The following is a 22,953-nucleotide window of genomic DNA, read 5'->3' on the forward strand; positions in this document are numbered from 1 at the left end:
ACTCCACACTGGCAGGCTATGAAGCGCGTTCTTCACTACTTAAAGGGTACTGTAAACCATGGACTGTTCTACACACCATCTCCTCTACATTTACATACATATTGCGACTCGGATTGGGCAGGCAATCCAGACGACAGAAGGTCTACTAGCGGATATGGAGTTTTTCTGGGAAGAAACCTAGTTTCTTGGAGCTCCAAGAAACAAAACGTGGTCTCTCGTTCGAGTACCGAAGCCGAGTACCGTTCAATGGCACTCGCTACAGCTGAAGTCTATTGGCTTAGAATACTTTTCAAAGAATTGGCTATTGGTATCGTCCACAAACCAACTATATGGTGCGATAACATTGGGGCAATTACCCTTGCTTCAAATCCAGTGTTTCATGCAAGAACAAAGCACGTAGAGGTTGACTATCATTTTATTCGAGAGAAAGTATGCAACGTTGATATTAAAGTCCAATATGTCTCAACCGTGGATCAACTAGCGGATGTTTTCACCAAAGGTCAAACTGCACAACGTTTCCAATATCTAAAGGACAAATTAATGGTCTATTAAAACCCCATTAATTCGAGGGGGGGTGTTAGACTATCAGAATCTTCAGCAGAAAATTCAGGAGCATCTGCACCAATTCTTCACTCCATCCATTCTGTTACCAATTCAAAATAATCCAGCTATTGGCATAACTTTCTCCTACAAACGTGTAATTGATTGTATTTGTTTGTTTCCTTATTTTGCTCATATTTGTTTCCTAATTATACGTTTGACAGTTCTCAGTTGTATAGCTATAAATATAATGGAAAACTACACGGCTCAAGTGTGTTAGCCAAACCAAAGATATCCTCTGTATTCATCTTTCTATTGAATTGTTAGTATTTTACATTTTGTCCATAAAAGTATTGTGGTATGGTCAAAATCTCTAAATCAAATAAAAGTTTCAAGTATTCTGAAAGTAGTCACATGACATGTCTTAAAAAGTATTTCAAACTAAATTGTTACTATCCTTTTATGAATAGTTGTAAGGTTTTTTTAGTGAATAATAAGTTAAGTAGTATTCAATCTCAATAAAGTGACGTGGCAAAAGTCCTTTGGGGTGTGAAGAAGGTCCAACTCGTGAGGCCAACATTGATGTATGTGTATAATACATGCCGCCCATCCTTTTTGTCGTGTCATTTTAGGGCTAGGGACCAAATAATAGCCTGATCTAAAGCTAGTGTGGGCCACATAATAGAAAACAATGGTGACAGTGTCACCCACTACTGGAACTTTCCAGGTTCGCTATTATGTTTGTTGGAAGTGGACTATACCCAATTTATGACTTCTTATGACCACAGCGAGTTGGCCGACAAGGTAAATGAAACAAATCACCCCATCGTGAGCCTTAGGCTATTCTAATGGCTACGGACTAAAACATTATTTCACTATAGATTTAGTTTGTAATCTTTCATCCATTTTCAGTAGTAAAGTAAGTGAATACATGACTAGAGGTGTACACGAGTCAAACCGAGTCGAGCTTGGCACAGCTCGACTCGACTCAGCCACTTGTTGACCCCAGCTCGAACTCGGATCGGCTCGATCCTTGAGCCTAACTGGCTAGCTCAACTCGGTTCGGTCAGCAGCTCGAGCCAGTTCGAGCCGAGTTCACCTTTACGTCATTTTCACAACACATGGTCTACACCTTCAAAATCTCACTGTATATAAAACAGCAACAATGGTTTTACAGGTATTTTATCAAACACCTTGTAAGCAGCTTAAAAAATCAAAGAAAAAAAGGGTATTTGTTTCATATACGTACCTTCCTTACCATCAACCACACTTCATTGAGTCATTTCATTAAATACTTGGTGAGCAACAGCAATATCAAAGTAATCGAGTCACCGAACTGAATCGATCCGAGTTCGATTCGAGTTGGGTTCGATCCGAGTTGAGTCAAGCTCAGGCAAGCTCGAACTCGGTTCAAAAATTTTCGAGCTCAAAAAATCGGCTCGAACTCAATTTCAAACCGAGTCCAACCGAGTGAGCTACTAAGCTAACTCTGCTCGTGTACAGCCCTACGTATAACAACCACAACCCTTAACACATTACAAACTCGACCCTTTCAACCTCGACCCTTAACACGTCATAACCCTGACACTTAACACATGAGAACCTCGACCCTCACAACGTCGACCCTTAACATATGACAACCTCGACCCTTAACACATCACAACTCCAACCCTCCCAACCTCGACCCTTAACACATGATAACCTCGACCCTTAACACGTGACAACCTCGACCTTGATAACCTCGACTCTTAACACATGACAATATCAACCCTTAACAGATGACAACATCGACCTTAATAACCTTTCATCCATTTTTATTTTTTTGTAGTAAATGAAGTGAACATATGACAACCCCAACCCTTAACACATCATAACCTCGACCCTCAACACATGACAACCCAACCCTTAACACATGATAACATCGAGTCTCACAAAAATGTGTTAAGGGTTGAGGTTGTCAAGGCCGAGGTTGGGAGAGTTGAAGTTGTGATATGTTAAGGGTCGAGGTTGTCATATGTTCACTTCCTTTACTACGAAAAATGGATAAATGGCTATCAAGGTTAAGGTTGTTATGTGTTAAGGGTCGAGGTTGTGAGGGTTGAGGTTATCATGTGTTAAGGGTCCGGATTGTCATGTGTTAATGATCGAGGTTGTGAGGGCTGAGGTTGTCATGTGTCAAGGGTCGAGGTTGTGAGAGTCGAGGTTATCATGTGTTGGGGGTTAGGGTTGTGATGTGTTAAGGGTCGAGGTTGGGAGGGTCGGGGTTGTGATGTATTAAGGGTCGAGGTTATCATGTATTATGGGTCGAGATTTTCTTGTGTTAATGGTCGAGGTCGTGATGTGTTAAGGGTCGTTGTTGTCATATGCTCATTTCATTTACTACAAAAAATAGATGAAAGACTGCGTACTAAATCCGCAATGAAAGAATATTTTAGTCCATGACCATTGGTATCATAGCTTAAGGCCCACAACCGAGTGATCCGTTTCGTCCACCTTGTCAGGCAGCCATGATCCCAATAAGTACTGACTTAGGCATAGTCCACTTCTGACAAACATAACAGTAAGCCTGAAAAGTTTCAATAGTGGGTGAGATTGTCACCATTGTTTTCTATCATGTGGCCCAAACTAGCTTTGAATCAGGCTGATATTTGAGCCCTAACCCTAAAATGACTGGCAAAAAGGATAGGCAGCATGGATTATAAAGATACATCAATGTGGGCCCCACGAGATGGGCATTCCCCTCACCCCAAAAGGGCTTCCGCCACATCACTTGGGATTGAATACTACTTAACTTCATATTCACTGAAAAATTATACAACTATTGATACAAGGACAAGGGCAATTTGGTATAAAAAACTTTTTAAGACCTATCAGACCTTCATAATATTTAAAACTTCTCTTCGATTTAGAGATTTTGACCATACTACAATGCTAGTACGGTCAGAACCTTTTCACTGAAATCCATGTAAGTACCTATTTTGATTTTTAATTACTACTATGTAACCTGGGTGGAATACTAACATCATGAAGGACGCAGATTAGCTATTGACTCGTTCAATAGCTAATCTGGCTACTGAAGTGACGTCACCAAGCTTTGTGGATCCCACCATGATGTTTTCTTGTATCCACACCGTCCATACATTTAGAGAGATCGTTTTAGGGCATTAGCTAGAGAATGAAGCAGATCCAAAGCTCAAGTGAACCCTACCATAAAAAACACAGTGGGATAGTGACACTCACCATTGAAACCTTCATAGGGCTCGCCATGATGTTTATTCGAGGTTCAACCTGTTTATAAGTCAACAAAGACATGAACAAAGGGAAAACACAAATATCAGCTTGATCGAAAACTTCTTTGGCCCCCAAAAAGTTTTTAACGGTAGGTGTTCAATCCCCACTTTTTTATGTGGTGGGTCCACTTGAGCTTTGGATTTGCCTTATTCTTTGGCTCCTACCATAAAAGGGTCTCTCCAAATGGATGGACAGTGTGGTTATAACACATACATCCTTGTGGGCTCCATAAAACCCGATGACAACACTTCAGTAGCCAGATTTGTTACTAAACTAGTCAAAGCTAATTCGCATCCCATCATGACATGTTAACATTGGTTGAACACAACGGAGCAGTTAAATGAAGGTAAATTTTTATGAGGGCCACTATAATATATATTATGCTATATCTACACCACCTATTTATTTTGCGATATATATATATATATATATATATATATATATATATATATATATATATATATATATTTCAAAAATGACGTTGATCCAAAGCTCAAGTGGACCACATCACATGAAGCAATAAATATTGAATGCATGCCATTGAAAACTTCTTGAGGTCCAAGACGTTTTGGATCAAGCTAATATTGGTGTTTTCCTTTAGTTCAAGTTTTTGTGACCTCATGATGGTGGACCTAAGGAAGGTTTCAACAGTGTGTCATTGTTCCTTTTTGTGGTGTAGTTTACGTAGCTTTGAATTTGACTTGTTATTTTGGTCGTGTCCTTAACCGATACAATAAAAATGGACGGACGATGTAGATATAACACATATGAAAGAATTTACATTCATGTGTATCAAACATTACTAGTTGTTTGTATATATATCCATGGTCAAAATGTATTAAGGGGAGTGGTGTAATGTACAATCAAATATCCAGTTTTAGTTCCAACTACGGTGGTCATAATAAGCATCATCCATTCACAACACAGTATTACTGTAACCACTAAGCCAAACAGGCCCTGAATGTATTTGGTAATATTTGAAATGCACAGGTAGAGAAAGAGTGAAAGGAAAGACTCGGAAGTGCGAAGTCTATGTGAAATGGAATCGCATAGTTTTATTGTAATTTTCAAAAAAAAAAAGAGAAAAACTTTTAGTATATTTTATGTGAATTGGATTCTAATTCATATCAAATACACTCTTTTAAATGCTCAAATTCACACTAGTACAACCAATCATACTCTCTAAAATTATCTATTGTCTTGTCTTAGAATGATTAAAGTTATAATGACAATAAATGCTCACACGCTTGGTCTTCTACTAGCATGTAAGGCCCACCGTTTGTGTGACATCTCACTCATCCAATAAAAATGCCCACCATAAAAATATGATGGTCCAAAATCACACATCCAACAATTAGATGGGCCCATGTGGATGTGAAGTTTTTTTTTTTTGTTACCTATAATGTGTTTTACCTGGTAATCGGATCTAACTAACTTTTTAATATGTCACATTGTTATGATAGGACAACCAAACGCATATTGGGTACTACTCCGCCTCTCTCGAGCTCATAATAGGTTGGGGCTCTAAGGGGCCCACCATGATGTGTGGGTTCATACAAATTATACAACCATTTTCCATATCATTTTTAATATAAGCCCGAAAATGAGGCATATCCAAGGCTCGAGTGGACCACACATTGAGAATTGAAATCTCACCATTAAAAACTTATTAGGAGCCACAAAAGTTTTGGATCAAACCGATATTTGTGTTTTGTTGTCATCTTGGTATATGCGACCCTGTGAACAGGTTGGATGGCAAGTCAACATCATGGCGGGCCCTAATATGGTTTCAACGGTGGACATCATCATCATTGTTGCTTCCTTGGTGTGGGGGGATACTGCTAAAATAGTGTTAGTGAGATAATTTCGTTAGGAAGCTAAATGCAAAATAAGATAGGTGGATGGCATTGCTCATGTGCACACGGGGCACACACCAAATGGCCCACAAGTGTTAATTGCCTTGTTATACAAACTGGGGAGCATAACACATGCATGCACTTAAGTGAGAAAGAGAGAGAGAATCAAAGAGAAGTTTTAAAACATACACACAAGGAGAGAGAAGCTCGATGTCTTAAATCGTGCGCCGTGTCATCAATAGGTTTTTCAAAGTCCACGCAAGTTTTAGATTTGTCTTAGTTTAAGGAGAATGGACTAACATGAGCCTTGTCAATAGATGTACGTAGTGGATGCCACATATCTATCACGGGGTCCCATAGAGCATTTGTTGCATGGTCTCCGCACTACTGCGCTTTTTTGTGGAGTCCGCAAAAGGAATACAGGAAGTCTAAGCTAGCTACAATTTTGGTTGTTGTCTGTGAATGGAAAAATCTAAACTGTCTCTTGCCAAATGGCTATATTTTTTAAGCAATGTTTGTCCTTAATGAGTAGGTAAATCCCTTTCATGTCCTCTCACAATTTAATCTTCAAATGCATTAGAAGACCAATAACAGAGGTAAAACTTTCCAAAACTACTGGCACTATATATAGTAGAGATACGTAGATTTTAAAGAAAAAAAAAAACAAACAAAAGGAATTCAGTTATGCCGATAAAAACATGCTATTGTCACTCCTGTAGTCGTATTAGTAGAGGGGACATGCTTGAGATCATACCGTCCACTAGATGCACCAAGGCCTAAAAATCAAGTGGTGTAAAAAAAATAGGTAGGCCACACCATACTAAATGGTTGGAATGGGGGCACCTAACATTACCTATGCATGGGGCTCTCCTTACTGTGTAATCCATTCATATTATGTGTCCTACTAAGATGGTACTGGTGCTGGGGACGTGCTCTGAAAAACCAATGTGAGCCTAATCTACTAGTTGTGTGGATATGATAGGGTCGATCTCAATTGTAGATCATGATGACTATGTGTTTTTTGAAACATTTGATGTCCCTCGGTTAATGTATGATGTCACTTTAAACTCGCATGGGCATGAGTTATGTGAGGAGTGACTCATTGGGTTTGTCTTTATAAAATTTAGATTGGACACAATGATTGTTGATTGGAAAGACTCCATATATCTTAGTACCATGTTAAGCCATGATCATCACGAGTACTTAAGACATGCCTGTAAACATCATACCATGAGATGTATGGTCATCTTGCATGAGGGGATTAAGTTAGGTTAGGATGGACAGTCTCCACCATCGAAAAGCCAACTCAATGTTTATAATGACTTTGCCCTTGTCTTACACAAAAGTATGAGTGTTTCATAGAGATTATGATATTAGACATTTGAACACTTAAATTAAATGATTGAGTTTAAGTCACTAGTTTAGGGGTCTATTAACCTAGACTATCAATTGTCTCTGCGCCCATTACTCTAAACTATGATTAATGACTTGATATTGCATGAAATATGATTAATCCATTGACTTAGAGACATGTAAATGTCATGATTTTTTACTTAACAACTTTGGATGACTTTACAAAATTATCTGGAAGCTATTAAAAGTAGGTGATGCTAGTTACATCCATCATAATTCATTAATACTTACGGTGGTCAGTAAAGAATCCATTAAATTTACCAAAAGACATATTTATAGATATATATGACTAGATTAAGGACTGATAAAGTAGTTTTACTACTAAGCTTAACAATTGAGAAGTTTTTAGATGTCTTTTCAAAGTTTTTCAACTATTGAAGTTGTGTATTAATTGTTAAAACTATTTCAATCACACTTGATAATGGTCTGATATCCCATATCCGATGATCCATTAACTGATCAACGTGGGATACAAATATTTAGTGGATAACCATGATAATGGAAGGGCTGAATCATGAGTATATGTATGGATGAAGGCAGATTGACGATCTTCTCTTGTAGTAAAATAATTTAAAAAAAAGTTTGTAAGGTGGCAATGCACTATACTTTAGTATATACTTGGAACCTGACTCTTTATAAATTAGATCATATCTTAGAAAAGATACACTGAAGAGCTTAGGACGCTTTTCTTTGCTTAGGCATCACTGGGTGAGGGGGAAGTATGCATCATCCATCTCCATCTTCATTATTCTCTTCATCATTCACATATGTGGGGTCCAACCTATAGACAACATGTATCTCCCTTGACCCCTACCAGAAGAGTAGATAGTGGCTCTCTAACCTTTTCTACCTGAACTAGATTAAGGAGTGGGCTATTAACATGAGTGATCAACGTTAAGAAAATTTAGAAGAAAAATTATATCGCAGTCTAATCACGCAAGGCATATTTTAGTTCATTCTCAATAGATCTATAAAGTAAAAATCTAATATTATCATCACTATAAAGTCCTCGAAATTAATGTAGTAAATATGAATTTTTAAAAAATTTAAATTTATGTGTATTTTTAACCTAAATTTTTTTACAAATGGGAGATGAAAAATATTTTTTCAGAATTAAATAAGTTTTAGGCCTTACACTAGTTCATATGGTGTAGCTCACCCGAGTTAGTATATTTTGGAACTTATGACTAAACATGGCAATAAACTTGACAAACAGTATGGATCTCATGAACTTAAATTATTGTCCACAACTAGAGGCACCACCTACCCACACATAGCCCGGTCACTCCTCGCCTCTTCCCCATATGGAGCAAATGTGGCAATGGGTTAGGACGCGCTTGCCCTAGCTTCGGACCAATGCTTCGATTAACTAGCTTGCCACGTGTAACACGTCTAGGCTTGCATGGATGGGTCGATTAATCTTTAGCCTACTTGGACTTAAGTCATTTAAGCCTATCCTAGCTTAGCTCGGCCCAACTGACTTACCTGCATATGTACAATACCATCATAATCCTCGATTATGTAATACATTATAATATATCTAAAATTTTAAGTGGTACAATTTTTATTTTTATTTTTTTTAATTTTTGAATAATGTTATGATTAAAATTGTTCATCAGATGAGCCATTAAGCCCATTTATCCCATATCCAAGACGATCCATCCATTGGATCAACAATCCACATCATGGATCATTGACTTAACCATCCAAATTTTTTTTTTTTAAACAACCGTTAGATTTTCAAACGTATTATGAAAAATGCCATCAGATTGACAAATATTCTAAATTATGGTAAAACAACCATTGAACCACTTTATCCATCCGATGATTATCTTTTATTCTATGAGATTAGTTATGATTTGATTTGAGATCATAGACTTTATAAGTTGATGGTAGATATTAATTAGATTTTAGTCATCAATTTCATATTTACGCATGGTGTAAGAGTGGCTCTGCTTATCTATCAATTGTAAAATGTCATGTGCAATTGAAATGATTATAAGGCCACAAGTGTGGCCATAATAAATGGTGAATGACTACAATCATAGATATACTCTCATGGTGCTGAATCGTCCTACACCGCACTTAAAAAAAGTTGCATTATCATGTATTATCTTTTCATGTATAATCTGACCAATATATATAATATTATGAACTTGTCGTATTACTAAATCATGCGGCTCACGTAAGGATGAAGCATGTATATATAACAGTGAACGCTTAAGGTCGGATTTCTCTCACACATTCACGACCATAGAATATCCAAAAACGTTATTGCGAGTGCCCTAGACAACCATACCTAAGAACAAGGTGATCGCATGCAAGATTACGACCATTAGGTTAGGGCCCATTGAGAATGTGTGCTCTAAGATCATCTTTAAACTTTACAAATGTCATTCACATGTCTGAATCTTCATCACGACACTCCACTAATTAAATCCGCTCCACACGAACCCCACATATGGCTCATTAATGGGATGACTTTACCAACCTATTACAGGGTGATTTTTTCAGCATATCAATTTCAAACCGTGTCCATGGTCTTGGGGTACTTGTATCTTTATTCCAACGCATTTATGAGAGCAGATCCATAGGTGGGCCTCAACAACCCACTTATGATAGACATGCATTGATCTTTTCATATTACATAATCTAACTGTTATGAGTTGGCTTTTAAATTTGATACATCTTCTAGACATATGAATTTCTTTAATATGATTGGCCATTTAGAATGGATACACAGGTGGGCCAAATTCATCGATATACGACGATCAATCATAAATCTTTTATTTTTGTTTAAGCTGACAGTCGGATCAACCCCAAACTTCACAAGTGTATTTGATGTGTAAAAATCATAATTTTACCGTGCTTCTAGGCATGTGAATATATGAAATGAAATAAGAGGAACAATTGTCTGTACTGGTTGTATATGAGACTTCAACCTCCCTTACGTGAGAACACTTAAGTCAACATGCACATTCATCCATTAACTAATTATAATTTTTTAAATTTATCTTTTTAAAATTTTGGCTTGAAATGTATACAATTTCGTGGTTTCCTCTTATAATCTGTAATTTGAGATTAATTGAGATTATGACTTCACTATCACCCTCTTTTATATTTATACTAACAAACTAATAAAATGAAATATATGTAGTGTATAGGACAATCCAAGGTATAATGTTTGATCACTTCAGCAATCTCACCGATTGGAGCATATATATATATATATATATATATATATATATATATATATATATATATATATATATATATATATATATATATATATATCATGTGCAACTCATAACATAATAAAGAAAAATATGCTTGTGGTAAAGTATTGACAAAGATATTTGCAATATGTGGATTTGAAATGAACGTAAGCTATGGTAATCTCCTTGGAAGTAATTCTCTCAAATGAAATGACAATAAGCTTTTATGTGTTTAGTCATCTCATGAAAAACTGGATTACTTATAATATAGGTTGCTACTTAATTATTGCAATAAAGCATCATATAACTATTTGAAAATAAATACAACTCCTACAACAAGGACTTAAGCCATAATAACTCACAAACGACATGACCCACAACTCCATGCTTGGCCTTTGCGTTGGAACGGGCCACTAGATTATACTTTTTACTCTTCCGAGTTACCAGATTTCCCCAACAAATGTACAATATCCTGAAGTAGATTGTTTATTTATAATGGAACACGCCTAACAACAACAACAAACGCCTCCACTTAAAGATAATTATTAGCTCGATATAAGATTCCCTAGCCAATTGCTTTCTTTAGATATTTAAAAATCTTGAGAACTGCCTCCCAATGAAGAACTCTTGGTTGTTGCATGTATTTACTTATAAGGTTTACGATGAATGCAATATCTAATTGAGTAACTATAAGATATATTAGCTTACCAACCATCCTTTTATATTTACCTGGGTTATCAAACAGTTTTCCTTTGTCATCCAATAACTTCTCTCTAGTCTCCATAAGTGTATCAGTCAGTCTACACCGAAGCATGTCTGTCTTTTTAGCAAATCAAGAACATACTTCATCTGATAATGATTAATCATGGTTTTTGATCTAGCGACCTCAATGCCCAGGAACCAGCAAAGCAATCCCAGATCATTGGTCTGAAAATGCTCTCAAAGATGCTTATTAACCTTTGAAATGTCAGATGTGTCACTCTCTATAATAATGATTTCATCGATGTGTGCAACCAATGATATCATACCCTCATCATAGTGCTTTGTGAAAACTAAGTGATTACCCTTATTTCGATAAAAGCCATAAGTCAGTAATACCTTATTAAACTTGTCAAATCACGCCCCTAAATACCGTTTTAAGCTTAAATTGCTTCTCGAAGTTTATATACTTTTATAGTTTTTTCTTAAGTAATAAATTCAGGAGGTTGCTCCATTCAGACTTTCTTAGTTAAGTCTCCATAAAGGAACATATTTTTGACATCTAGCTAATAAAGAAGCCAATCCCCAAGGGCCCGTTTTGGAACCCTGGATTCATAACCCCTCGGATTTGAAATCCTCTCATTGTGTTCGGCACATTGGATTCATGATCAACTTTAATCCAAAAGTAGCTATGAATAGGGGTGCACATCGAACCGGTAAAGCCGTAGAACCGGACCGGAACCGATCAAACAGTCAAGTTTGGTCTAGTTCTAGAGTGTACCGGTTCCGGTTTAGGGGTATGTAGAACTGAATCGAATCGTGGAACCGAACTTAGAACTGAACTTATGTTTTTTTTTTAAAAAAAAAAATCCTAAGTCTACCCAACCCAACCCCTGCTGCGTATGCATGCGATTGCCTAGGCCCCCTGCCCTCTCTCGCCGTCTCTCTCTCTCTCTCTCTCTCTCTCTCTCTCTCATTAGCCTTCTCTCTCGTTGCTCCTCTCTCTCTCTCATTGCTCCTTTATCTATCACTGGTCCTCTCTCTCTCTCTCTCTCTCTCTCGCCAAATCAACAAGTGAGTGTGCTAAAACGTGGGCCCCAACAATTCATACCAATTGAGCCGGATTTTAAAAAGCCAAGAACTGTGAAACCGATCCGGAACCAAACCGCTTTTCATAGTCCGGTTCCGGTTCAGTTTTAGGGTGCTAACAGTCCGGTTCCAGTTCCAAAATTCCTAGAATCGTATGGAATAGTTCAGTTCTGGTTTCACCCTAGAACCAGACCGAACCGACCTGTATGCACCCCTAGCTATGAATAGTATATTTAGAGGGGTTTGAATTTAATTACTAAATTAACTTTAATATATCTAATTAGTGAACATATGTAATGTTCAACACAATGGTTGTAATAAGCCCGTTGAAATATATACTTTGCCCAAAAATGATGAAATTTTGGGTATCGGATGGCCCACAAGCACAAGATTGCGTCCGAGTATTAACCAACAAATTTTAACCGTTGATTCACATAGATAATGTTTGGACGGCGCTGATCATCATGTTAAAGTAATTATAGTGATGCAATTGATAATCTAATTATTTCAAGATATCATTAGTAGGTTGTGTCCAATAAATTAATAGTTTAGTGACATGCATTTTACACATGCAACTCTTGAAAATATTTAAGATGTAATTCAAGCTCTGACCATGGATTTGTAACCCCATGGATTTGAAACCCACGGTTACTTTTTGGTGCCAAAAAAACTATGGGAATTTGAAACCCCCTCAGTCCCCTCAAATCCTCCCAAATCCATGCTACCAAATGACCCTATGATTGCAATAGAAATCAATACTCAAACAAAGTTCTGTTTGGGAGGTGGAGAACGTCTCCTAATCAAGCCTCCATATGACTGCTTATGGCCTTTGGCGACTAAATGAGCTTTCAGTTGCTCAAACAATTCATAAGGTGAAACACACCGACCACATGTGAGCTGCTTGAAGAGATGGGTGGTGGCACTAAAATCGACGAGCACATTGCACATGTGGGCCACATGAAGACTGAGGGTTGTAGTTCAAGATGGGTTAAGTCACGTGTAGCCATCATCATGGCACTTTATAAACAAATGGGTTAAAAAATCAAATGGTCCCAACCAAGCACCAAGCGTGGAGAAACCTGTCAAAAGAATTTGATTTTGGGACTTTGAAATAGCTAGTTGGTATGATTTTCATTAATATATGACACGTACACAAATTTGGGCGCCTGCGTATCAGGTTTCATACGCAGCCGGAGTATCAAAATACTCCCCCGTGATAATTTTCGCGGTCTATTGGGCTCAATCCAGACCGTCCACCTCACCGGTTCGGAATCTCGTCCGAGTCTCTTAAACCCTAATACCCAAGTCCAACATGATTAGAAATTAGGGTTAGGGTTTTTCGTCTCTTATACTATAAGAGGAACTCCCCTCATCTCATCTTCGCCTCCACCCCTCAGAGAGAGTGAGAGAGAGAGAGAGAGATGGTGAAGTACTCGAGAGAACCCGACAATCCCACAAAGTGTAAGCTCCTCGATCTCCCTTTCTTGTTCCTGGCTTTCCTCGCTGCATTTGATCTCATTTTCCGCCTCTTTTTGCCGACGGATCCGATATTTTTTAGCTTTGTGCATGAGAAAATCTATGGTTTCTTGGCCTCCATTTCTGTTGCTTTCATTCAAACATGAAAAATCTAGGGTTTTATGGTTTCCTGTGCTGATAATCGTCTTTCGTTTGCGCCGAATGTGAAAATTTTAGGGTTTTCTCTTCACCGTTGATGCCATGTCTGTCTTCATCTGCTCTGCTCATGAAAATGTAGGGTTTCTTCATATATCGTGTTGATGTAGCTTGATACGATTTGCGTAGCGCATGGAAATCTCGAGTTTCTTTGTCCTTTTAATGTTACATGTGATCTGATCGGATCCGGACACAAGAATATGGGGTTTGATCTGATCTGATTGGATCTCCCCGGATACCCATTTCCCCAAATTTCCTTCGTTTATTCCTTTCATTTCCACTGCACTGCAAGGAAAGATCATTGCTATTTGTCTTCTGATTGTGCTATTTTTGCCTGCTTTACTTTCAGCCTGCAAAGCCAGGGGGTCGGATCTTAGGGTTCACTTCAAGGTACGATTGCTTATTCATATGTTGACTTTCGACAGTTAACGTGATGGGACCAGCCTTGATAAATAGAGGCGGTAAGAAAGGAGGAATTCCATGACTGGATTTCACACCATGCAGTTAAGGGCACGTAAAATCGATGGTCAGATTAAAAATTGTCTCACCGTCCATTTTGCAGGCCCATATCTGTCTAATCTGATTTGGGTGATCTTGGAGCCACATGCAATCCATGTACTCCGATGGGGACGTGGTTCAGTTGGTGACCCCAACACCGGCCATATAACTGGTGTCAAAGCTCTGTGGGCCCCACCATGATGTGTGTTTTATCCACACCGTCCATCCATTTTGACAGTTCATTTTGGGGCATGAGCCAGATCCAAGCTCAAGTGAACCACACCACAGTAAATGGTGGGGGATTAAACACTTGCCGTTGAAAACTTCTTGGGGGCCCACTTCAATGTTTATTCACCATCCAACCTGTTCATATAACCCTGGATGAAGGGAAAACACAAATATCAGCTTGATCCAGAACATCTGTGGCCCCCAAGAAGTTTTTAATGGCAGGTGTTCAACCCCCACTGTTTCCTGTGTTGTGGTCCACTTGAGCTTTGGATCTCCCCTCATATTTGGGCTCATGCCCTGAAATGATGAGCTGGCAAAATACATACATCATGGTGGGGCCTACAGAACTCTGACAGCTATCTGGCTGTTGGGACCACCATAGCCAAACCACGTCCTATCCAGTGGTCCACGATAATCATATGTTCAATACCATAACAAGCTTTATGCAAATAGCTACCTCTGACTAGTTTCTATAATTTAGACTGCTGAAGTCAGAGAAATAACTAAAGTGCATATGAATCTTGTCAGTTTGAGAACCCACCTAACCAGTTACTTGTTTATCTAAAATAGTTGCTTTTCTCTAGAAGTCTGTTTTTTTTTTTGAACGGGTAAAAGACTGTAGAAATCTATTTTGTTCTGCAGTAATTGAGTAGCTGTTGCAAATTGTTTGGATTGGAGCTAGTATTGTGGACATTAATTACTAAAATGCTTCCACGTTGTTGGATTGGATGCACTAGATCACTTCTCATGCACTGGTTTTTGTCATGATTCCAATTTCCATTTTTAACTTAATTGCCATGACCTTTGAACTGCCATCAATTTTTTAACTCAATCGACGCACCAGTCTGTAGTTTCAGATGACCATTGATCATTTCTTGGATTTTCAATTTATTCTAATTCCTATTTTTAGAAGCGATTTTTTGTTATTTATCTTTAAAAAAACTGGGTTCAATTATTGAAGTTAGTTGACATGCTAACTTGAATTAGCAAAGGGCTTGTGCTAGTTGGTACATGAAAGATTGCCAAGCGTATGGGTTGGAAATAGTCTAGAACCATGCTCCTTTTCCTTTTCCTCCAATTTAAGGGTTTTGGGAGAGCAATTCGTTCCTTTTGTTTTATTGATTATTAGGGAGTTAGTTTGGCCATCTAGGTTTATGGATGAATCTATATTTAAAATTATAAAAACATATTTCATTAACCCTTCTAGTTCATTTCATTTCAATTTTATAGCTAGAAAATAATTGAACCAGACTTGGTAGCGGCTGATGAAACAACACTCGGTGGTCCTTTAGAACATAATAGATTTATATCATTATTATATAATCACTCTGGTCTTTGAATGTTCAAAGATGCATGGTTGTACTCCCGAAAAATTGTTGATGGTGAATGGGCCTGAATTTCGAATGCAAAGACAGGACTTGGGAGAGTTGCGTGGATTTGACGCATTGGAGAATAAATACACTAACAGGTGTAGAATCTTTCCAAGAAACTGCACAATAGCAGAAATTCAAAGAAAAATATAGATAAAAGGCCGTTGAAGGATTTTCAACATACTCATATGGAATCACACTAGAACCACCCTCCTAACACATTCGAGTCACTAGAGGCAGAGTTTTGAAAATTCTACAGCGAAACATGTTTCTAGTCCATGCGCATGCCCTTGTATGTATAGGCCTTGCATGCCACTTTCGTAGTATTAACTGAAACACCAACTCTCTAGCAAACAAAGTTTCAAATAAAGATTAAAGAAGGAACCTACCTATTGGACCTGAAGGAAAAAAGCAGGGGCCCATTGTCTCTACGAACAAGCCTCTCGTAAACTTCAGGGAAATTGCTCCCATTGTTATTGGGTGAACCTTTGTAGGCTTTCTTTGTGACAAAAGGTTCAGTAAATAATGGCACATTATAAACTCACACCTGTAGTATGTGTTGAAGTGAACCACCCTTCTAACACATTCCAGTCTCTAGTGGCAGAATTTTGAAAATTCTACAGCGAAACATGTTTCTAGTCCATACGCATGCCCTTGTATGTATAGGCCTTGCATGCCACTTTCGTAGTATTAGCTGAAACACCTAGTTTCTAGCTTGTCAAACAAAGTTTCAAATAAAGATTAAAGAAGGAACCTACCTATTGGACCTGAAGGAAAAAAGCAGGGGCCCGTTGTCTCCACGAACAAGCCTCTCGTAAACTTCAGGGAAATTGCTCCCATTGTTATTGGGTGAACCTTTGTAGGCTTTCTTTGTGACAAACGGTTCAGTAAATAATGGTACATTATAAACTCACACCTGTAGTATGTGTAGAAATGAACTATGTGGATCTGTGAGGTCCCTTAGCCTGATCGCCGATCGGTCACTGTGGGGCCCACCATTTTGACAGGATCAATTGTCAAACTGGCTAATTATGCTGGTCGAAACCACAATCTAACAGGAGATGCCTTGCATAGTAAACACACTACTTGAATCATTTATCAACTTACACAGCATCTGAATTGTGGTCTTTGCTTTTGTCCAGGGCTTCTAGCTCTGGTGTCTTAATTTGTTTTTAGACTTTTGAGTTGCAGCCATGATATACACAATTTTGAGTTGGATCATTGAACCTTAAGCAGGGGCCCGTTGTCTCCACGAACAGACCTCTTGTAAACTTCAGGGAAAGTGCTCCCATTGTTATTGGGTGAACCTCTGTAGGCGTTCTTTGTGACAAAAGGTTCAGTAAATGATGGCACAACACTGGAAACCCCCTTCTAACACATTCCAATCCCCGGAGGCAAGAGTTTTCTAACGCATTCCAATCCCTGGAGGCAAGAGATTTGAAATTCTGTGACCAAACAGGTTTCTAGTCCATGCAAATGTCTTGTATGTATAGGCCTCGCCCACCACTTTCGTTGTTTAACGGAAACACCATTTTTAAAAAGGTAACACCTGGATCACTCACGTACACTACACTGTCTCTAACCAGGTCATGATGGTCATCTGATGTGTCTAACTTGTAAAACAAAGTTTCAAATGAAGGAACCTACTTGTGGGGAACGGATGCCTTGTCTAAGAGGACAGATTGTCTTACATGCTAATTATTGTTCCATACACCAATCTAATTGGATAGGCCCTGCACACAGCAAAACAATTGAGTCACATATTAACATACACTGATACATTCAATTATTGGCCTTGCTCGTGGAAAGGCTTCTAGTATGAGATGTTATTACTCAGTGATTTGAACCACTCCACAAGTGCCTGAAACTAAAGAATTCTACTATTGTACCTGAAGGAAAAAAGCAGGGGCCCGTTGTCTCCACGAACAGGCGTCTCGTAAACTTCAGGGAAAATGCTCCCATTGTTTTTGGGTGAACCTTTTTAGGCTTTCTCTGTGACAAAAGGTTCAGTAAATAATGGCACATTATAAACTCACACCTGTGGTATGTGTAGAAATGAACAATCCTGATCTATGGGGTCCACTACCCCGATTGACCACTTTGGAGCCACCATTTTGACAGGATCAATTGTCAAACTTGCTAATTATGCTGGCCGAAACCACGGTCTAACAGGATTGGTCTTGCACAGCTGCACACACCAATTGAATCATTTGTCAACTTATTCAGCACCTGAATCATTGGCTTTTCTGTTGTCCAGGGCTTTGGCTTTGGTGTCTTAATATGTTTTTTGACTTCTGAGTTGCTGCCAAAGCACAATTTTGAGTTGTACTATTGAACCTTAAGTAAAACATGGGCCTGTTGTCTTCAAGAACAGACCTCTCCTAAACTTCAGGGAAAGTGCTCCCATTGTTATTGGGTGAACCTCTGTAGGCGTTCTTTGTGACAAAAGGTTCAGTAAATGATGGTACGGCGCTAGAACCACCCTTCTAACACATTCTAATCCCTGGAGGCAGAGTTTTGAAATTCTACAGCCAAATATGTTTCTTGTCCATACGCATGGCCTTGTAAGTATAGGCCACCCACACACACTACATTGTCCCTACCAGCTCATGTAGGCCACTCACTCACACTACATTGTCTCTACCAGCTCATCTGATGTGTCTAATTTGTTAAACAAAATTTAACCTACATAAACTAACTAGTTGTACTAGACTGATCGGACTACTTGTGGGGAGCAGATGCCTGGTCTAACAGGACAAATTGTTGCACACACCAATCTAACTGGATAGGCCTTGCAGACAACAAAACAATTGAGTAATATATTAACATACAGTGATATACTTCAAATATTGGCTTTGCTTGTGGAAAGGGCTTCTAGTGATTTATTTGAACACTCCCCAAGTGCATGGAACTTAAGAGTTGTATTGTTGGACCTGAAGGAAAAAAGCAGGGGCCTGTTGTCTCCACAAACAGGCCTCTCGTAAACTTCAGGGAAAATGCTCTCATTGTTATTGGGTGAACCTTTGTAGGCTTTCTTTGTCACAAAAGGTTCAGTAAATAATGGCACACAGTGTTTCAAATAGCGCCCATAGCGTAGCGGTAGCGTACGCTACGTAGCGTAGCGTGGCCGTAGCGCTACGTAGCGTTCCAAATAGCGTAAATCCCCTGTAGTGTACGCTACAGGGGTTGTAGCGTACGCTACAGCAACGTAGCGCGTAGCGTCCGTAGCGTAAGCTACAATGTATATTTTTACTATTTTATTTATTATTTATTTTTTTTCACATTTTCTTTGTTTTTAATGTTGAGGAATGTGACACTTATATTATACTTGATACTTTTAACCTATGGGATTTTTATTTCTTTTCAATTAGACATTATAAATTAAAGTGGTTTGCTTAGAAAGTTGTTGATGTGATAATTATTTGATTTGGCTTATATATGTTGATTGGCTTTTGATAAATGATAACTAATAACTTTTTTGAACATGCTTAGAATTGATAAAATGAATCATCTTTCAGGCATTTTTATAATTTTTTTCTTTTTTTTTTCCCACTATTTATTATATTTAACCTACTTTTAAATTAAAAAAATAGAAGTATCGTGTAGCTTACGCTACACGCTACGTATTTACGCTACACGCTACGTATTTACGCTACACGCTATAGAGGGCTGAGCGCTACGCATCACGCTACCGCTATTTAAAACACTGATGGCACATTATAAACTCACACCTATATTATGTGTAGAAATGAACAATGCAGATCTGTGGGGTCTACTAGTCTGATCGACCACTTTGGGGGCCACCATTTTGACAGGATCAATCGTCAAACTTGCTAATTATGGTGGTCGAAACCACAATCTAACAGGATAGGTCTTTGCAACTTATGAGGCACCTGAATCATTGGTTTTGCTCGTCCAGGGTTTCTGGCTCTGTTTTCTTAATTTGTTTTTTGACTTTTGAGTCACTGCCACTAAGTGCACTATTTTGAGTTGGACTATTGAACCTGAAGTAAAGCAGGGGTCTGTTGTCTCCATGAACAGACCTCTTGTAAAAATTCAGGGAAAGTGCTCCCATTTTTATTGGGTGAACCTCTGTAGTCGTTCTTCATGACAAAAGGTTCGGTAAATTGAAGTTGATGATCTTTTCATGTCATACTTAATTGAGATGTGTAGTTGTTTGGGACATCCCATCATTGCCTATTAGTAAAGTTTTTCCCTGCTGGCACAGTGATTACAATAGTGCTTGATACCAATATCTCATGTTTCTATTTTCAGAACACCAGAGAAACAGCCCATGCTATCAGAAAGTTGCCTTTGACCAAGGCCAAAAGGTATCTTGAGGATGTCATTGCTCACAAACAAGCCATTCCCTTTCGCCGATTCTGTAGGGGTGTTGGTCGAACTGCTCAGGCCAAGAACAGGCAACCAAATGGACAAGGTCGTTGGCCAGCGAAATCTGCTAGGTTCATTCTGGACTTGCTTAAGAATGCAGAGAGCAATGCAGATGTATGTTTGTTTTACTAATAGGTATAAGTTCCTTGCATACTATCTGACACCACATTTCTCTAATTACATTCATAATGGTGCCATCTCAGGTGAAAGGTTTGGATGTCGACACGCTGTTTGTGTCTCATATACAGGTAAATCAAGCCCAGAAGCAGAGGCGCCGCACATACCGTGCCCATGGAAGAATCAACCGTAAGTTGTATCTGCTCTGTCAACTTATTATTTCTTCTTTTGCCATCTGGTAAGCATGGTTCAAATGTTGGCTGATATTATTGGGTTTTTAAAAACCAATGGGCAATGGTCAATACGTATTTGGTTTTCTTTGATCTTATACCTTCAGCTATACCAATATTTTAAACTTTGCTTGTAAATATTCTTTTACCAATGATCTGTTATTCAATATGCCAGCCTATATGTCCTCACCTTGCCATATTGAGCTGATTTTGTCCGAGAAGGAAGAACCTGTCAAGAAGGAGGTAATATATTGGTTCACTCTTTATTTACAGCTCCATACTAAATATATGCTAAAAATGTGTGGCATGCAAATTTCATCTTTACATAATATACCAGAAAGCATAGGCTACATAACTAATTCCCTGTTTTCAATTCTATTGTTACCGAAATTGCACCCATGTACCCTGTTTTTGCCCCTGGTCAAACAGGTTCATTTTTAGGCATCTATCAAACATGACCTAAGTACCTAAAACTTAATCATAAAAATTTCGAGTCTTGAGTCTTCAAATCCACCCGACCCTGTAAGACATCAAGTCAGGTCAAATGCTTGAATTTTTAAACGATGATTTTCAGCAACATTTACAAACCCTTCCAGATTTTTTGTAATACAGTATTAGAACGTTATAGTGTTTCTTTTTTCAGATGGGGAAGAAATGTGCAATCTATTGTATTAGAAGTATTTCATTTTGAGAAGGGAAAGAAATGTGTGTATATTTTAAAGTAGATTCCAGTCCACACCCTCTCTAGCTAAGCAAGATGTATGAGCAAAGTATTTGTGAAACCTGTATGAACTCGTGTCAAAATGCCATCAGTTTTTGCTATTCTCTACTTTGATATGTAGGTTTGAAATTGATTTACATACAAACTTGAAGAGAATGCATTTTCTATGGAGATCGTAAATGGTGACTGTAATAACCAACTTGACTCGGTTGATGTTGCAGCCTGAAACGCAATTGGCTCCTCGGAAAACCAGGAAAGCACAAGTACTCCACAGTGGCGCCTCATCCTGAGTGACACTAGTAGTAGAAGGAAGGAGTATTTTCCTTTGAAGTTTCGTCTTTTTTTGATCTGAATATTTTTGATATTTTGCTTGAGATCTTTATCTTTGGGACGTGTATTTGAATCATTTATCTGGGGTGCTGCATGTTGGACCCCATTAAACCAGCTCTAGTACATTTTCACATGCATTGCTGTCCAAGAGTAGTTTAATTTTTAGGGGGGAGTGCCTCTGACAAAGTCCCTGCTCGGGTAGGCACACAAATCAGATTCAGGAGTAAGTAGTTTGGTTGGTGTTTAGATGCAGTATTGAATTGAATTGCCTTGAGCAGGAGAGCAATCCAGTTCTCTGATGCTCTTGTATCTAGGGGTGGTAATGTGTTGGGTTGGTTAGGTTCAGGTCATAACAATGATGGGGTCCAAACTCAAACTCAAATCTGTTTGTTGAACTGGTTGAAAATTTCAATACCAACCAAATCCAACACAACCTATAAATGGGGCAACCTAAGCCCAACCCTCCTGTTCCATTTATTAATAAATATAAAATAAATTAAAATTAAAATATTAAAATATAAAATATTAAAAAATTGACCATATATTTACAACACTTTATTAATATTAATATTAATATTACAACACTTTATTAATACATCCACAATGATGGGGTCCAAACTCATCTAGGTGCTTGTGAATTCTTTATTTTTTGGATCATGCACTAAAAATGAGCTTTCAATATGGATGGACAGTGTGGATGTAGTCACATGCATTACAGTGGGCTCCAGAGTCAGGGGTCCCACCCACCTTGGTGGGTCCGGGGTCTCACGTAATCCGCTCCCTCCCAACTCATTTAATTTTGTGGTTGGGAAAACACAACCAGAATCCGGGTTAACCTGAAACTTGACTTCTGGTATTGAGTCTGGGTTAGATTAGTTGGTTGGGTCTTAAGTTTTGCCAACCCTTGCATGGTGATGTGTAGGATGGTCCTTTTTGAAAAAAATAAAATAAAAATTTAATAGTGAAAGTGAAGGTGGAAAGCCTTGCCATGTCATCAATTCAGCATACGTGTATTATCTCATGCATCCATCAGGTGGCCTCAACCATATAAATGCTCTTTATGTGACCCGCTGGCAAACTCAAAATGTTCCCAATGGGGGTACTAAAACCTGATTGGATGTGGTTCCAGAGGTGTCTTTAAGAACTAGATGGTGAGTCTAGTTCTCTAAAAACTAACTAGATGTTGATCTGGCAAAGACGGCAGGGGCGTAGTCAGCCTTGCTACGTGTACTTCATGGTCCACCAACCAAACCAGACCTATTGGTGGATAACTCAGTTGAGAGGGAAGGCTGT

The 22,953-nt window shown here is 38.4% G+C and overlaps 1 protein-coding gene and 7 non-coding genes across 8 annotated transcripts; all 8 read left to right on the top strand.

Annotated features, from left to right (window-relative positions):
* The first annotated feature begins 13,411 nt into the window (after positions 1 to 13,411).
* On the top strand, positions 13,412 to 21,797 carry LOC131239519 (large ribosomal subunit protein uL22y-like). Its single transcript, XM_058237263.1, has 6 exons — positions 13,412 to 13,564; positions 14,124 to 14,164; positions 20,146 to 20,376; positions 20,466 to 20,568; positions 20,785 to 20,852; positions 21,552 to 21,797. Exons 1-6 carry the CDS (start codon positions 13,525 to 13,527, stop codon positions 21,618 to 21,620), a joined length of 552 nt encoding a protein of 183 aa, XP_058093246.1. The 5' UTR covers positions 13,412 to 13,524; the 3' UTR covers positions 21,621 to 21,797.
* LOC131241904 (small nucleolar RNA snoR74) lies at positions 16,276 to 16,406 on the top strand. The gene has a single exon (XR_009169468.1). It is a non-coding gene; the product is annotated as a small nucleolar RNA snoR74 (small nucleolar RNA).
* On the top strand, positions 16,645 to 16,775 carry LOC131241906 (small nucleolar RNA snoR74). Its single transcript, XR_009169469.1, has one exon. It is a non-coding gene; the product is annotated as a small nucleolar RNA snoR74 (small nucleolar RNA).
* Positions 17,097 to 17,227, top strand: LOC131241908 (small nucleolar RNA snoR74). Its single transcript, XR_009169471.1, has one exon. It is a non-coding gene; the product is annotated as a small nucleolar RNA snoR74 (small nucleolar RNA).
* LOC131241907 (small nucleolar RNA snoR74) lies at positions 17,767 to 17,897 on the top strand. The gene has a single exon (XR_009169470.1). It is a non-coding gene; the product is annotated as a small nucleolar RNA snoR74 (small nucleolar RNA).
* On the top strand, positions 18,212 to 18,342 carry LOC131241909 (small nucleolar RNA snoR74). The gene has a single exon (XR_009169472.1). It is a non-coding gene; the product is annotated as a small nucleolar RNA snoR74 (small nucleolar RNA).
* Positions 18,811 to 18,941, top strand: LOC131241902 (small nucleolar RNA snoR74). The gene has a single exon (XR_009169466.1). It is a non-coding gene; the product is annotated as a small nucleolar RNA snoR74 (small nucleolar RNA).
* LOC131241910 (small nucleolar RNA snoR74) lies at positions 19,879 to 20,006 on the top strand. Its single transcript, XR_009169473.1, has one exon. It is a non-coding gene; the product is annotated as a small nucleolar RNA snoR74 (small nucleolar RNA).
* Positions 21,798 to 22,953: the final 1,156 nt, after the last annotated feature.

Source organism: Magnolia sinica, chromosome 3, assembly GCF_029962835.1.
Source record: "Magnolia sinica isolate HGM2019 chromosome 3, MsV1, whole genome shotgun sequence".
In the NCBI taxonomy this organism is placed as follows: Eukaryota; Viridiplantae; Streptophyta; class Magnoliopsida; order Magnoliales; family Magnoliaceae; genus Magnolia; species Magnolia sinica.